At 38.4% G+C, this 17,499-nt stretch overlaps 2 protein-coding genes across 3 annotated transcripts; one reads left to right on the top strand and one right to left on the bottom strand.

The window, feature by feature from the left end:
* Positions 1-3,623: 3,623 nt before the first annotated feature.
* On the top strand, positions 3,624-14,161 carry LOC103335286 (autophagy 2). Its single transcript, XM_089054568.1, is given in 16 exon segments — positions 3,624-3,977; positions 4,478-5,550; positions 5,785-5,933; positions 6,425-6,588; positions 6,706-9,918; positions 10,004-10,116; positions 10,260-10,467; positions 10,960-11,073; positions 11,877-11,984; positions 12,072-12,204; positions 12,441-12,643; positions 13,026-13,082; positions 13,084-13,223; positions 13,338-13,412; positions 13,518-13,612; positions 13,906-14,161. Coding segments are annotated over 14 exon segments (5,952 nt in total). The 5' UTR covers positions 3,624-3,773; the 3' UTR covers positions 13,411-13,412; positions 13,518-13,612; positions 13,906-14,161.
* Positions 14,162-16,047: 1,886 nt separating this feature from the next.
* LOC103335285 (uncharacterized) lies at positions 16,048-17,236 on the bottom strand. 2 transcript variants are annotated; one of them, XR_016127680.1, is made up of 3 exons: positions 16,577-17,236; positions 16,297-16,407; positions 16,048-16,193 (listed from the first exon to the last, which is right to left on the bottom strand). XR_016127680.1 is itself a non-coding variant. In XM_008238296.3 (2 exons), exons 1-2 carry the CDS (start codon positions 16,997-16,999, stop codon positions 16,360-16,362), a joined length of 471 nt encoding a protein of 156 aa, XP_008236518.1. In that variant the 5' UTR covers positions 17,000-17,231; the 3' UTR covers positions 16,048-16,359. The 2 variants fall into 2 exon arrangements, 1 of the variants encoding a protein (XP_008236518.1); XM_008238296.3 differs by having other exon boundaries at positions 16,048-16,407; positions 16,577-17,231.
* Between the last annotated feature and the right edge of the window lie 263 nt (positions 17,237-17,499).

Genomic DNA, 17,499 nt, shown 5'->3' with positions numbered 1-17,499 from the left:
CCCACCATTTGCCCGGGCTCATTGCTGTGTGCTGGAGCTGGAAATGGGCTGCCAGGGGGGCCTTTTGCCCAGGTTAGGTGCAGCGGTGGACATGCTCTAAGCGAGTTGTAGTAGCCCTCGACGAGTCATCAAGCAACAGAAGTCCCAGCCATTCAGGACTATCATAAAAAAACCAATAACCCAGTTCCAGATTGTGACTCCAATCAGCCAAACGATTAGTGGTAAAGCTCATCTCCCTATAAATATGATTAAGCCTAATCCATCCAATTTGATTCATTAGCCCCTTGCAGTTGCTAACCAAACCACTAGTAGAATGACAGCTGTTCATCTCAATATTATGCATAAGCATCGCAGCAGTAGTTGAGTCCATCTCAACAACAACATCAAATAAATGTTTTTTGACAGCTAATTTTATGCCAAAGAATAAGCCCCATAACTCAGCTTCAAGAATTTGCCCATGCCTCAAGTTGGCAGAATAGCCAACAATCCAGTGACCCGCATGATCTCTGATAACTCGTCCAGCACCAATGCTTCCAGTGATGCCTTTACGTGACCCATCCACGTTTAGCTTGAGAACCCTAATATCTGGTGGAGTCCAAGCTAACATGATTTGAATTTTACCAACTCCAGGATGAATATTAGTAGTAGCCTTAACCCAATCTCTAGCCGCATTAATGATCAATTCAAGAGAATTAAAAGGTAAGTCTGCTGCATTATTACAGATAAAATCATTCCTCCACTTCCAAATGTACCAGCAGATGAAAACAAACATCAATCTCCAAGGGATCTGGGCAAACTGGTTTTTGGAGCAAAGGTTGTTCAAAAGCCAAGGGTGCATCTCAGCTTGGAAGAAAGGGTTAGTTTGACTGGTGTTCACAAACAGCTTCCACACTCTTTTAGCTCTTGGGCAATCACGCAGTATATGCAAAGTAGATTCAGTAGGCCAATCACAGATGTTGCAAGTAGGATCAGAAACTAGATGCCTACAGCCCGTTGCTCATTATCAAGATTTTTTCCTGAAAGGTTAGCCAAAATAAGATTTGAAGCTTGGGAGGGATTTTAAGTTTCTATATCACTTTCCACCAATGGATCGACTAATCAGCTCTCTTAAACATCATATTGTAAGTAGACTTAACAGAAAAAATCCCATTAGAAGTAGGTTGCCAAATCTGGCAGTCTTCCAAAAGACCCCAAAATCAGCTGGGCAACCAATAACTTTATGAACCCACTCTTCTGGAAGCACACCTCTAAGTTTCTCCATATCCTACCAACCGTTGGCAAAAAAAAATCAAAAACCATAGCATTCAAATCAATTTCTGGAGCAATATCAACCTGGTTCATGAGGCGCACAACATCAATCCACTTATCCTTCCAAAATTTAACCTTCTCTTCTTTTCCGAGCCTCCATACAAGACCTTTATGAAGCAACTGAGCACCAAACATAACCCCCTTCCAGGTAGGTGAGCACTTTTGCCTAGGAGTCAAATTAGGTTCACAAAAGAAGTGATCCTTGAGGTATTTTCTTTCAAATATCTGAGCCTACAGGCCATCATCCTTCCTTGATAATCTCCAAAAAACTTTAGCTAGAAGGGCTTGATTCATATCATGAATTTTTTTGAGACCCAAACCACCTTTACTCTTAGGCCTGCAAACAAGATCCCATTGGCCAAGATGAATTTTCTGCTTCTTATCACTTCCACCCCAAAGGAAATTAAGATTTAATCTGTCCAAATTCTCATAAATGCTTATAGGAATTTTAGCAGTTTGCATCGCATAGACAGGAATAGCCGAAGTGACGGCCTGAATCAAAGTTGCTCGACCTGTAATAGAAAGAACTTTGCTCTTCTATGATGCAAGACTAGCATGGACTTTATCCATCAGCTTGCTATAAGTAGTCTTCGTGATTTTAGAATGTAAAAGCGGCATCCCCAAGTATTTACCTAAGTTATCGGTGAAAGGTGATCCACAAATGCTACTAATATCAGTTGCCATATCCTTGCCAGTGTTGGGGGAACAATAGATTGCTGACTTATCAAAATTGACGATTTGGCCAGAGACTTTACAGAAGAGCTCCAAACACTGTTTCATCAGTCTAGCTTGGCAGGGGCTAGCTTCCGCAAAGAGAATCAAGTCATCAGCAAAAAAATAAGTGGGAGATAGTAGGGCCAGATTGTGAAGATTTCACGGGTTTCCATTTATGCTTCCCAACAGCATCAACAATGATATGCGAGAGTTTTTCAATACATAGCACAAAGAGATAAGGGGATAAGGAATCACCCTGTCTAATACCATTTCTTGGAGTGAAAGACTCAATGAGTTGCCCATTCACACAGATCTGATAAGTGACACAGAAGACACACTGCATAATTAATTGGAAAACTTTCAAGCCCAGCTCATTAAGAACAGTCCTGATAAAGTTCCAATTCAGTTTGTTGTAAACTTTAGAAAGATCAATCTTCTAGGCTATAAAACCCTTCTTTCCTTTAGAATTTCTGAATTTGAACATAAGCTCTTGAGCAATCAAGATATTGTCTGTGATGTGCTGCCCAGGGACAAAACTCACTTGGCGACTGATAAGCTTAGGCAGAATAAGCCGCAATCTAGTAACAATCAGTTTAGAGATAACCTTGTAGAGAGTGCAGCAGAGACTAATAGGTCTAAAGTGCATCGTAGACGATATAGGGTTGTCAATTTTAGGCACGAGAGTTATCAGTGTAGCACTCAAACCAGTTGGGATTCTGCTTTCATAAATCTCATTACCACATAAATGCCGTTGGTTTTGATAGAAACACGCTGGAAACCATCCACACCGGTGGTTTTCAGACCGCCAATATTGAATAAGCTATTCTTGACTTCACTAATATTAACATTAGCTATCAGCGAAGTCAAGTCATTTGCCATGATTTGAGGAAACATATTAGGATGGGGGAACTGTTGTAGTCCCTTTGAGGCATAGAGAAGAGATCAAGGAATTAACTCACCGCCAGCTCTTTGAGGCCATTAGAATTATCCACCCACTCACCACTATCATTTTGAAGTTTTTCGATTCTATTTCTTCTTCTTCTAACAATAGTAGTAAGACGAAAGAATTTAGTATTTCGATCCCCTTCTTGTATTTCACCATAATATGTATGTTTAACTTCTCCTTAGTATTTCTCAAATTATTCTCCAAATAGTGAACAATATACTCCAACCAAGCCATCCCTAAATGTTTTATGAGACTCTCCTCAATTGATCAACTTAAATTGGACTCTTGAAAATAAAATAAAATAAATGTAAATAGATTTTTTAAAAGAAGTATACTCCACTCTAACTTTTTACTAGAGTCCAAAAAAATACAAACTTTATCTAGAATAATATTCTTCACTTTAACTTTTTACTAGAGTTTATGATGGAAAGGGTTTGGGAGACGGGACCGATATATAGGAAGCGAAATTAAAAACCACCGGGAGACGATGACGCGGAAAGGAAACAAAAATTGAAAATAAATAATAAAAAAAGAGAAAAAAGAGTCTTCGGCGTCATCGTCGTTTCGTTCTATTCCCACCCAACTTCTCTTTCTGTTTCCTTTTCACGCCTTATGATCAAATCAGAAGCTCGAAACAATCTTTATAGCGCTTCTGAATCTGTGAGGGCTCGACCTCCAGCTACCAACCTCAATTCGAAACGCACCGTTTCGGCCTCCTGAATTCCCCAAACCCTAAATTCCACCAAATTCCACTCAATTTCACCGAATTCCGAATTTGTCTGTATCGTTGTTGCCTTCGGCGGCCATGTTTCCGTGGAACATCGCGAAGTCGGCGGAGGCGATGTTCTCGCGGTGGGCCGTGAAGAGAGTGTGCAAGTTCTTGTTGAAGAAGAAGTTGGGGCAGTTCATACTGGGAGATATTGATGCCGACCAGCTCGATGTCCAGCTCTCCGAGGGCACTATTCAGCTCAGCGACCTTGCGCTTAACGTTGATTTTCTTAATCAGAAGGTACGCGTGCTTTTCTGTACTTGGTTTCGGAATTAGCTCGTGTTTGGCTGATGAGAAAATGAAGGAAAAATGTATATTTTACCCCTGTTTTCTGTCTAGAATGTGAGTTCTGGGTCGGTTGTGCTTAGTTTAGACTGTAATGGCGTTTTTCTCGTCCGTTATTCAAAATTGTAGGGGATACTGGAATTTGAAGTAGCCTGTCTGGGGATAAAAAAATGAATTAGTTTTTGTGAATTTTGTAATAAACACGAACCTATAGTGTGTGATTATAAATAACTTTTGTTATGAGAAAAATATGAATAGTTTGTTAACTGGATGTTAAAGACCAATTTTTTATTGTTGTTAAAGACCAATTTTTTACTGTTGTGCGTAAGCTAAGGTAATGTTGAGCTTTGGTGGAGTTTATACCGCTATTTACTTTTGTTAACTGCGTCTTGAGTTTGACATTTAATTTATAGTTCTGGAATTTAATTGCTTTCTTATGGCCAATGTTTTTCCAGTTTGGCGCAGCAGCATCAGTGATAATAAAAGAAGGATCTATTGGGTCCCTATTAGTTAGAATGCCTTGGAAGGGCAAAGGATGTGAGGTTGAAGTGGATGAACTTGAGCTTGTGCTAATTCCCTGTGCAGAGAACAATTCACAAGGTAGTGCTGAAAGTTGTAACCTTGATAAGGATGGTAACCCAGTTAAGGTAGATGGTGACATGGGGGAAAATACCGCAAAATCTTCTTCCAGGGATGTGCATGAAGGTGTTAAAACAATTGCAAAGATGGTAAAGTGGTTTCTAACGAGCTTCCATGTAACGATAAAAAGGTTGATTGTTGCATTTGATCCTTGTATAGAAATGGATGGAAAGACATCGGGGTGTCGCTCAACCTTGGTGCTTCGAATTTCAGAAACAGAATGTGGAACATGTGTTTCTGAAGATGATCCTCAAAATGCTGATGCAAGAATTGAGAACTTTCTCGGGATTAGTCAACTAACAAACTTTGTCAAGTTTCAAGGAGCAGCACTTGAATTGCTCCAAATGGATGATGTTGATAATCAAACATGCATTCCATGCGAGACAGAAAGCACATTCACTGAATTTTTTTCAGGGTCCCGTTCACCAGGTGCTACCACGCCGATATTGATTGGGAAAAGAGGTGGATTTTCAGGGAATTTAAAATTAAGTATACCTTGGAAGAATGGGTCTTTAGACATTCGTAAAGTGGACGCGGATGTTTCTATTGAACCTGTAGAATTAAGATTTCAACCCAGCACAATTAAATGGCTTTTGCTTGCTTGGGAAAAATATAAAAATCTGGAAAAGGACGGGAGTAGTCATAAGTCAGCAGATTCTGTTTTCCTTGATTCAGCCTCTCACTGCATTTCACCAAGGTCCGTTTGTTCTGCAGCGGATAAGGTGATGCCAATTTGTGGTAGTTTTCCCACAGAATCCTCTTCTTTGACACTGCAAGATTCAATGACTGAAGGTCTTCTACCTGGGTCACATCTTATATCAGATTGGGTACCCTTTTTACTTCATAAAAATAAAGAGGATGCTATTGAAGAACTTGATTTTGGTGCAAGGTTAGTATCTTTTTCTGCTATTATCAAGGAACTACTGTTGATACTCTTGCCAGAGACTTCTAGGGTTGTTTAGTTCATTAATATATTAACTATTTCTTTTTCATGTGGTGATTATGTTGTTGCATTGATGATTGCTAGCGTAACGTATAAATTGAGCAATATTTTTCATACTTCACATCATCTTGTTTGTGTGTATCTCCTGTTCTTATATGCATTGTTTTGGTGTTTGTGCAGTGTGGACCAGTTTTTTGAATGTTTTGATGGAATTAGAAGTTCCCAATCAGCTTTAGGGAGCAGTGGGGCGTGGAACTGGACGTGTTCTGTTTTCACTGCTATCACAGCTGCATCCAGCCTTGCTTCTGGATCTTTGCATATTCCCTCTGGCAAGTGCATTTCGCCCTTATTAACCTAGAATATCTAATGTATTAACTGGCTAATTCATTTTGCTATTGTTTCTGGAAGTTATTTGCATCAAAATACTGTATTAATAATCCTTGAAATATCAGGAATGTCTGGTGTCAAGTTATTATACTCATGCGGGAAAGAAATTGTTGAACTCAGTTTGACGCTTTACATTAAAATATGATTGTGTATTTTTGCACTTTTAAATCTAGGATATCTTGCATTGCCATCAAGGAAGATCATGAAAGAATGTTTAAAACGACAAGAAAAGATAGTATCATGGAAGAAAGTTAAAATAAATGAAGAAGAGGAAAAATAGTTTATGTCCTGGAGATATACACGGACTCAAGTTGTTGAGTCCTCAGATGCTTTTAGTCTTTGATATTTGTTTCCTGATAATAAAGTTTTCAAACTATGATCCTTATTTCCTTCTAAACATTTTTCACTGTAACTATGATTTTAATGTGTACAGAACAGCAGCATGTTGAAACCAATCTTAAAGCAACTTTAGCTGGGATTTCTGTCGTGTTTTCATTTCAAAATGAAAACCAGACACATTTTTGTGATACTAAGGGCGCTCATTCAGCTGTTCTATACCTAGGAGCAGAATGCCGAGACATCCTTCTTGTTACACAGGTAATACCTGTGCTTGGGGAACATCTTGTCTTTTGAGTTTGATGTCTATGCTATACACTTGTTGGTTCTACATGATTGTCACCTACACTAACTTGAAACATTTGATAAGGTCAACAGGTATGCCCCCAAGAAATAAGGTTTCAAGGAACAATGGAGTACATTGAGGTTGCTAATTACTCAAGTTACAAAGATGATACCTTTGTGTTTGGCTTTCAAGGGTGTAATAACAATATTAACAGCCAAACTCTTTCGGTTCTACATCTTCAAGCTGATGTTCAAAATGCTCTTCCTCTGTATGTCTCATCTTCTGAAGATTTGGATGAATCAAATGCTTTAGCTGGTGAAGATTTTCCGTTTGGGTATAAGGATGATGTAGTCAGAACTACATTGCTTAAAACTTCAGGTGTTACTCACTGCCAATTTACTGTGGGTTCGAGTTCATCAAATGGGAGTTTATCTGGGACAACATCATTTTCACTGAAACTGCCACATTTTGTTTTCTGGATGGACTTCTCTTTGCTAAATATGCTATTTGAATTGGTGAAGGAATTGGAAAAGCCTGTCGAAATGAATAACAAACAGGCTGAGGTTCCTTCTGAGGCCTCCAATAAGAAACATGGTTCATCTCATGGGAATCTTAGAAGATCTTCTAGCTGTGTTACGACCTTGTCTTCAACAGAAAGCCTGCGAGGTGATATATTGATCCCTAGTGCGAGGATAATTCTGTGTTTTCGTGCTAAAGGGGGTGAAGATGTTAGAGGCTTCTCTTCCTGGGATCAGTTTATTGCACTTGAATTTTCTTCACCATCAACTTTTAACAAAGGTATAATTCAAGAGCATGGTCCAACTTCAGATGCAAGGTCAGATAAAAGGTTTTCTTCAACAGCCACGCGTTCTTTACATTTGAATGTTGGTAATCTTGATGTTTTCCTCGTCAGTCCTGCAAGTAAGGATGATGCTGGAATAAGATCTGGGAACATGCAGAGGCAAAAATTTACCGCACAGAATATAATGTCCGTGACCGACAGAACAGGCCGTCTTTCTGTCATTAGTATGCTTTGGCAGGAGGGTTATGTGACTGGTCCTTGGATAGCAAAGAAAGCCAAGAACTTAGCTGCTTTTGAGGAATCAAGGAGCATTTCTAAATTTGTCGGACAAGATCATGAGTTTGCTTCTGTGTCTACTGTGAAAGATCTACAAGATTTAAACTCCCACACTCGACAGGAGATTATTTTGAGCTCCGCTTTTTCCCTGCATGCTTGTCTACCTTCTGTTTCAATAAGTCTAGGCAATACTCAATATAAAGGGTTATATAGTCTTTTAGATCAGATGATAAATGAGTTAAATGTGGCTTGTGGTTCAGTCAATGTTAAGGAAAAATCTTCTGTGTCTCAGACATCTATCCTTGTGGGCTGTGATTCTGTAGAAATTTTGATTAGCCTAGATGCAAAGGAGATTGTCAAAAGCTCGATGCAGAGTGAACTTCCTGGGGCGTGGCATCAGCTAAAACTGAAAGTTCAGAAACTAGAAATGCTCTCTGTCTCAAATATTGGAGGTATAACAGGTGCCAATTTTTTCTGGCTGGCCCATGGGGAAGGCAAATTGTGGGGTTCTATCACTGGTATTCCTGATCAGGAGTTTCTTCTGATCGCATGTAGCAACTCAACAATGAAGCGTGGTGATGGAGGGGGCTCTAATGCGTTATCCTCTAGGCTGGCTGGTTCTGATATTGTACATCTGTGGGATCCCAAGACTTTTCAGGGTTCTACATCTATAACTGTCCGATGTGCCACAATTGTTGCAGTAGGCGGTCGCTTGGATTGGACTGAGGCAATATGCTCCTTTTTCGTTATTCCTCCTCCTGAAATTGAGCAAGCAGTGGACATCGAAAAGGGCGACGTTAATTCACCTCATGGATCGTCTTTTGTTCTTAACTTGGTTGATGTTGGATTAAGTTATGAGCCCTACCTGAAGAATGCAATGGTCAGGACTGAAGCTTTAGATTCGGAGCCTATTTTTTCATATGTCAAAGAAGACGAGGAACATGTTTCTTGTCTTTTGGCTGCGTCTTCCTTGAATCTTTCAAATTCAACCACGGAAGATTCAATGGAAAGTGTATACAGAATTAGAGTGCAAGATCTTGGGCTTCTTCTCCGTGTAATGGCAAAGCCTGAGGATGTTGGTGGCATTTATAGTGTAGAACATCTTCACAAGATTGGGTATGTTAAAGTTGCCAGAGAGGCACTTGTTGAAGCAACGTTGAAAACTAATTGTAATAATGGCCTTCTCTGGGAGGTAGAATGTTCAAAATCTCATGTTTATGTGGAAACATGCTATGACACCATGTCTAGTCTGTTTCGTTTGGCTGCCCAACTTCAAAAGTTATTTGCCCCTGACATGGAGGAATCAGTCGTGCATTTGCAGACTAGATGGAATAAAGTACAGCAGGAGCAAGAGAGCAGAGGTTTCAATGATGAAGCAAGTAACTCTGGCAGCAATTCTTTATTGCCAACTTCTCAAGTGCACACTTTTGGTGCGGTTACAGAGAGTGAAACTCGGTCAGTTGGGTTAATGGATGAGATATGTGATGATGCATTTCACTTAGATAAGGATCAGACCTGTCAATATGATACTTCTGAGTCACAAATTTGTATTTCGTTTGATCAAGACCTTGGAGAGGCCCGTTACTCAAGTATCGAAACTCCTGAAATTTTCTCTCCTGGTCCATCTTTTGATGGGTCAATGCCTGTAGCGGAATTAGAAAATAATCAAACATCATTTCTACAAGAAGGTAATGTTCTGGAGTTAATAGAAGGGTATTGTTTATCTGAGTTACGACCTCTCTCGGAATTGTCTGCCAACAGACAATCACCGCATGAGATTCCGAAATGCAAGACCAGGAATGTCATTAACGGAGATGTTGGAGCAGAAAATAATGGATGGTATGGTACATCCGTAAGAATTCTAGAAAACCACATTTCTGAAGCGAGTGAAAGTAGTATGAAAGAACCTGTTGAAGACAAGCTTCCTTCTATAGAAGGTACAAAATGCAATGATTTTGGAAAGGCCATTGGATGTGTACTTCTTAAGAACATTGATGTCAGGTGGAGAATGCTTTCTGGGTCTGATTGGCATGATTCTAGAGCAACTGATCAGCGATCAGTGGATTGTAGTGGAAGGGATGCTACTGTTTGTTTAGAGTTTGCACTGTCTGGGATGGAATTTCAATATGATGTTTTCCCTGCTGGTGGAATAAGTGTATCTAAGCTTTCTCTTTCAGTTCAAGATTTTTATCTATATGACCGGAGCAAAGATGCTCCTTGGAAACTGGTAAACCTTTCATACTTTAACACCAAAATTTAATTTTTGGGCTTTACAAAATTGATTAAATTTCTTTTTCCTTCTTGGTTGGAAGGTACTCGGATATTATCATTCAAAGGATCGTCCTCGGAAATCATCTTCAAAAGCATTCAAGCTGGACTTAGAATCTGTCAGACCGGATCCCTTAACCCCTCTTGAAGAGTACCGGTATTCCTTCTTTTTATACTATAATTAGTGTGTTAGTTAAGGTGGTAGTGCAAATCTGTTTTGGGCTGTCATGCCCCAGGAAGTATAGATGGTGGTATAACAGTGTTCATTGAGTGTTGGTCTTCATATTTTCTCCCTTGTAGGTTGCGTGTCGCCCTCCTTCCCATGCTATTGCACCTTCATCAGTGCCAACTTGATTTTCTCATCAGTTTTTTTGGGGCAAAGAGCTCTTCAATCGACCAGTCTCCAGGGTGTCATCAAGATTCAGATGGTTCAAAATTCTTGCCAGCCAAAAGTAATAATCTTGCAGGGCCTACCATTGAAGAGGAGGCATTTCTTCCCTACTTTCAGGCAAGTTGTTTCCCCTCTTCTCCCTGGTGTGCCTTGAATTTTAGCTTTCATCCTAGGCACAAATGTGTGTTTGCATTTTCTAGAAAGTGATAGCATGTTATATAAAGAACATAAAGGGATCACCCTGGTGCTGGGAATCAGCCTAGCTTAATTAAGCCTTTCCCAATAAATTGGTTTCAGCTGTATGATCCTATTTTTTGAGACTACTGAGGTACTCGAACTTCAAACATTTATTACTTTAGGCTTAGCCGTGTTCAAAGCCAGTCTTCATTATAATGATTTATCTCTTCTACTTCCCTGAGAGAGAAAAATGAATGGGAAAATGGGAAATACAAACAAAAGAGTGGGATAAAATATTCATGCATAATTCTTAGAATCCACAACTTGTGGTTTTCTTAAATTAACGTGCTTCATTTTTTTTCCCGTAATATGTGGATTTTAAATATGCAAATCCATGCACTGATTGCTTCAGTTTCCTTTTTTTCTCCTCAGAAGTTTGATATATGGCCTATTCTTGTTCGGGTTGACTACAGTCCCAGCCGTGTTGATCTGGCAGCATTAAGAGGCGGGAAGTATGTAGAACTTGTAAATCTTGTCCCATGGAAGGTATATTGTTTGCTTCTTATGCTTTATGAGATATACAAGTAAAGGAAGAAAAAGGTTTTACTTGTTACTTTTTGTCCCCATAGAGCTGATTGTGAAAGGATACAAAATTGGTCTATGATCTCATGAATCGTATGCTTTCCTGGTATCCATTCCCATGAAATTTGCAGAAGACTTGGTTAACATCAAACTTCTGACCTTTTTAGTTACTGTCCAGTTAGCAGATTTAAAGTCTTTCTTGTGCTCCGGTCTATTATCTTATGGTTTTTGTCTTATGTTTGCTGTCGTCCTACTTAATTGAGTTGAGAATTTGGTGTATTCCTCGTATTCCTTTAATGACAAGATTAGAGAATATGAAAATATGTATTAATAGTTACTGGAGGTCTAAATCTGGAATGAGTAAACAGCAGGATTGCCTTTAAACGAGGCTCACTGTATATATATGTATACTTACACATGCACAATCACATACATGTGTGTATAACTTTACAAACTTCAAATACCTGAGGTGATGAGTTATAATTTATAAACAAGGTAGGGCTGAATCTTTTCCTCGTTCTGCTTATTTTGTATATGTCTCGATAATTGATGTTCGTATTGGTTACTCAGGTGCTTTTGTTATTCTTGGTTATGTATTGTCTCCCAAAATCTTGTTGTAACAGAAATTAAATTCTATTTGTGTTACTGAATTTTGCAGTCCTGATAACTATCTGATCTCTACCTTCCATTGTTTGTATTTAAACTTTTTTTTTCTCATTGAGATTGACAAAGGAACTTATTGGCCATACTTTCACAAATAAATGCAGGGGGTTGAGCTACAGCTTAAGCATGTTCATGCAGTTGGTATTTATGGTTGGGGTAGTGTATGTGAGACAATTGTAGGGGAGTGGCTAGAAGATATTTCTCAGAATCAGGTTTTGGAATTACCTGCACTTCTTTAGTATTCTGCCCCTTTGCAAATACTATTGTGTGTAACAAGTTATTGTATTTTCACAATGTAGATTCACAAAATATTGCGAGGTCTTCCTACAATTAGGTCATTGGTAGCAGTTGGTGCTGGTGCTGCAAAGTTGGTTTCTTTGCCCATTGAGAGTTATAGGAAGGACAAAAGAGTACTTAAGGGAATGCAAAGAGGTACGTTGAATTCATTCAACTGTCTCCCTTTTGGGAATGTGCACATCCATGTCAGTTTTTAGGTGTTCCTTGACTCGAGTTATATGTCTTATTGAATCTCAATTAACCGAGTTTAGATAAATGAGGCCTTTATCATTAATTAACAGTGTATAATAAAACCATCTGTCTCCATATCAGATAATATTAAATTGGAAAGAATAATCCTTGGTATTCATGATTGCACTAATTCCTTTCAGGTACAATTGCATTTCTTAGAAGTATTTCTCTTGAAGCTGTTGGACTTGGAGTACATTTGGCCGCTGGGGCTCATGACATTTTACTCCAAGCAGAATATTTACTTACAGGAATTCCTTCTTCTGCACCATGGTCGGTACCACATAAAATGAAAACCAATGTCAGATCTAATCAGCCTAAAGATGCACAACAAGGAATTCATCAGGTGAATATTCCAACCTGGGGTAATTGCTTGCACAAACTTAGAAATAGTTGTCCTAAATTCCTAATACTTTGGGCCTTAAAAATGATTTCTTTCAAAATCTGAAAATTCAAACCAAAGCTGTTGTTATAAAATTTAATTTTGAGAGAAACTGAGCCTGAAAAATAAGTATTTAAGACTCTCAGTTGATTTTTGCCCCTCCCTCCCTCCCTCTCATTGGTTCTCTTCAAAGGATTAATTCTGTACAAAATTTAGTTTTAGAAATTCTTTAGTGTGGACGTAAAAATTGTGTTTTACTATGTATAATAATCAAGTGCTACCTATTTTGGGCGTGGGCATGTGCTCTTTTATTTTTCTTAAAAAGTTAATTTTCTTGCTTTGACAGGCTTATGAAAGCCTCAGTGATGGCCTGGGGAAATCTGCCTCTGCTTTGGTCCGGACTCCCCTTAAAAAAATACCAACGTGGGGCTGGTGCAGGATCAGCTTTGGCAACTGCTGTTCGGGCAGTTCCTGCAGCTGCTATAGCTCCGGCTTCGGCTTGTGCTAGTGCTGTACATTGTGCTCTTCTTGGCTTCAGAAATAGGTTAGTTGAATTCTTAATTTTGTTTTGTATATTTTGACAATACACAAATCATCACAGTATATATGAGGACATTAATCTCTATGACCAAGGCTAACTGGTTGTTCATGTGTGCAGCCTCGATCCTGAGCGCAAGAAAGAGTCCATGGAGAAATATCTGGGCCCCCCTCAGCCATGGGAACAAAACTGATGGTTCGATCACATAGTTACATTTCAGTTGAATATTTCTTGCATTTCCATGACATAGCACATCCCAATTTGATAACTGACTTTTTATTGTCGGATATTTTAATGCAGGTGATTAAACCATGACTGAAATTTTGAACTCTTGCATGCCTCGGGAAAGGAGATCATTACTGGGCCATCTATTCCCGTTAGAACTTATGTATCATGTGAGTTGAACTTCTCCGTATCGGCTTAAACAAAGGTTTTTTTTGGGGGTGGTGTGGGTTGTGGGTTTGGCGTTGTTAAACATGCTTGTGTGTGTGTATGAGTGTGCTTGTCTCAATTGGTAAGCTTCTGGGGAATGATGGGTTGGGGAGGATAATGATGCCACGTGCTCATGATTTTAGCCTTTATGATGCACTATATTTTCGGATGGGTTTTTATTGATGAAGTATCACATGATAGCGCAAAACCTAGAACTGCTATAGTAAAAGTATCTCTGTATTTTCATCGGTTGCAGGTGTACAGTTACCGGGATTTTCACCGGATTCTTTCCATCAGAAACATCAGGTAATTTTGTACAAAAATGTATATGGATAAATACCGCTCAAAGGTTGTACCATACCCACAAACGTTGTAGATTTAGCATCTGACTGGCATAGTTAGTTAGATAGCCATTGTTATTCTTTCAAAAAACCTCAAGTGTAAGTTTGCATTTGTTTGCTGTAAATATTTATTCAAAACATTATTTCTCAATCAGCAGTGTTGGTAGTCAATCGATTTGTTCTGGCTTGTGAGTACATGCAACGTGCATAATATTGCTTAGAATATCTCTCTTGAATAAATAATAATTTCTTCGACCATTCAAGTTAGGAAGGACATCAGACTGGATGCCAATTTCACCACACAGGACAGAGAGAACTAAAGCTCCAATGTGACTGCATAAATGCTTTATTATAAGCATGTTGAAATTTTTATTAAAAATTCCAGTGCATCCTCTTTTATAACCCAGAAGCACTTTAATTTTCTGCCTAATGTGTTCAAAAGCACTTTGGGTAATAAACTAGACAATATTTCTTTGGGATATTTACTATTATACCCTATATAGGGGCTTAAATTATAAAAGAAAAAAACCTATATGAAATGGATTTTAGAAACACATCCAAAGTCTATTTACAACTTAACAAAGAGGTTTTTATAAATTATAAAATTGCCATCAATTTCTTAAACAAACCCAACACCAAAACTTTGTAAAAATACTTAAAAACACTCTAGGGCATCAAAATTTTAAAATCAAAATTAAATTCAATAAGGTCAACTGTTATTTTTTGGGTTTGTTTATAGAAATTAAATGGTGTATGGTTTATCTATATAATTAGTGCTAAAAATGAATATATGATTAAATATCGCTATTTCGTTTAAACGACAGCCAAAATTTGTTTGATCAAATGTTGAAAAGAATATAAAATATAAAAAAATTATGAAGATGAGTAATATTACATCTACATGTACTAAGATTAACCATTGAGCGAGATTAATTAGTGTTAGTGGATTTCATTTTCGTAAGAAATGGTTAAGCAAATATAAAGCATGTAATATTGTTGATGCAAGGTTGGTTGGAGTGGAAGGTTCCCAAAGGAACTTAAAAATATGAAGGATGGATTCAATCCTGTTTATTATTTAGGAAAATCCATATGTTCCAATGCATTTCGAGTCGGTGAAATTTTGATTGCAATATGTGTTGGGTTGATTAATTCTTTTTTAGTATAAGGATTGTCTAAATTATAAGGGAGTGAGATTTCTTACACACACACAACTATAATGTCGTGGGAATTTAAACTTGAAACCTATGATTTGCAAGTCAAGACCATTTTAACTGGATTAGACCCCGTTGGCAGGTTGATTAATTAAGGGACCCTAAATGACATCCAACTGTTGTTGCTTTAGCGGTTTCCAACGGTGGTCAACTTGCTTCAACCCAAAGTGATCCTTGGTGAATGAACGGGTCACTTTCAAGTTTCAAGCTCACCACAAGCTACAGATATATATGATCTAGAAAATGCATTTTTTGAACCAGTCCCACTACACCTAGAATTGCAATGTAGGCCAATTTTAGTACTCAGCCGACACAAGAGGATTTGAAGTCTAGTAACCATCAAGCATTGAAAAGGATCTGTCGTCTTAAAATATAGGTGATGGCCCTTTCCTCTTGTGACTCTTCCTTGAAGAGAGTGGTCATGGTCATTTGGCTTGCTGGAAAGTTCAGCAGCAGCAGTACCCATTTGGGAGATGTCATTGTAGCGGTATTCCACACACTATCATGTGAGAAAATTAAAACCCATGATAGTGCGTGATCAATTTGGAATACTGGTATAGTGACATCTCAATATAGGTAAGTTGTTCTCCGTATTGGGGTGGGGGATTACAAGAAAAGGATGCCTATGGGTTTAACACCACACATTCAAAGGACACTCAGATGATGTGGGGTGGGACTAGGCTTACTAACCTTTAATGCAATGTTGCTATTGATTTGGGCAGTAAAAAGATATTTCAGGAAGATGAAAAAAGAACAAGATTTTAACAATGAGAAATTGGTGTTAGCAAGCAACAGGTTGACTGAATTGATAATGTGAAATGAATATATAGTGGGAGGATCAAAATCTATATAGAACCACACAAATCATAATAAGATAGATCAAACACAATAGATTTACATAAACTCATAGAACCTCTTCAACTGCAAACATTTGTACAAAATGGAACAGCCAAATACCTTCTTCTTGTTGATCATCATCATCTTCTACTTCTCTGAAGAAGAGGATGGGGATGTTGTCTAGAATTAAATGGACAAAAGAACTGGAAAGCTAAGCCAAGCCCTAAACACACACTCACAGAAGCCACTCTATCATACCTTAATAGTTAGCAGAAATATAATTCATTCCTCTTGCAATAAAGATGAATAGCAACCTTTGCATCACATTCCATCATCTCTGCAACTTAACCCTCCTCCAAATAGAAAATCCTGCAAACAATAAATCATTCAAGACTTTGCTCTAAATGTGTCCATGCTTGCAATTATCTTAAGAGTTTTCAATTTCCATGTTACCTAGAAAAACCAAAGGAAAACAAAAAACAAAACAAAAAACAAAAAACAAAAAACAAAAAAAAGAAGAAGAAGAAAGACATCTTACCTGGCTTTCCTTGCTAATAAGCACAGCCTCATGAACAAACACAGGCCTCCTCTCTTCAGCTATCCTCTCCAGAACAGAATGACTTCTGTCAGCTTTTTTGGGAACAACTTGAGCCCTCTTGAGGCCCAAACGCTCCTTCCACCTGCTTAAACTCTTTGGTGCCCTTGGCAATACATCCCCATAATCATCATCAACAAGCAGCTCATCTCTCAAAGTAGTAGTCTTCCCTAGCTGGTTGGCACCATTATCCTTCAAGGGCAACAATGTGCCCTTGAACATGATCTCATCCGCCGAGATCATTCCAAAGTTGTTCACTGAGAATTCGAAATCGGAGGAAACGGGAGCTTCTCTATAGCTGGTTTCATGCTTGATGGCTTGTTGAGTGTCTGCAAAGTCATTGGAGAAGGAAATCCTAGGATCCATAGAGAGAAAGAAGTTGTTCTTCTACTTGCAAGTTGCAATGCAAAGGGCTTGTTGCTATTTGTTAAACATGTTTAAGCATGCCATGGACACACAAACCAAGCCCTACTAAACCCTTTTAAATTTGTTGATTTACTTGCGCAGTTAGAATCCACATGGAGATGTTTGCATTTATATTAGGAGGAGCTTGTTTTATGCGCATGTCTGGTAGACATCTCATGTTACTCAGATTTGTCACCTTTTAATTAAAAATGCAAGTAAAACACTTTGATCTCTTTTTGCATAACATAATATTCCACAGAGAGTAACACCTAATAATTAGTAATCAAATATTTATTCTTCCTAGGGTTGGCCAATCCCATTCACTTGTGAGAGAGAGAGAGAGAGAGAGAGAGAGGATGAGTGGATGGCAGCAATTGATGGCAAAAAGTTTCCTTACCACAATAGTCAAATGTGGCAGAAACTTTTTAAGCTATTTTTTTTCCCTTTCTTTTATGGAAAAT

Source organism: Prunus mume, linkage group LG6, assembly GCF_029339155.1.
Source record: "Prunus mume cultivar Tortuosa linkage group LG6, ASM2933915v1, whole genome shotgun sequence".
Classification (NCBI taxonomy): Eukaryota; Viridiplantae; Streptophyta; class Magnoliopsida; order Rosales; family Rosaceae; genus Prunus; species Prunus mume.
Note: the sequence above shows the minus strand (reverse complement) of the source record. Positions and strands in the feature narration are given on the sequence as shown.

Coding starts and splice junctions, on each gene's coding strand:
- LOC103335285 (XM_008238296.3), bottom strand. CDS start 16,999: ATGGATCCTAGGATTTCCTTCTCCAATGACTTTGCAGACACTCAACAA. Junction 16,408..16,576: donor TTATTAGCAAGGAAAGCCAG/GTAAGATGTCTT, acceptor TATTGTTTGCAG/GATTTTCTATTTGGAGGAGG.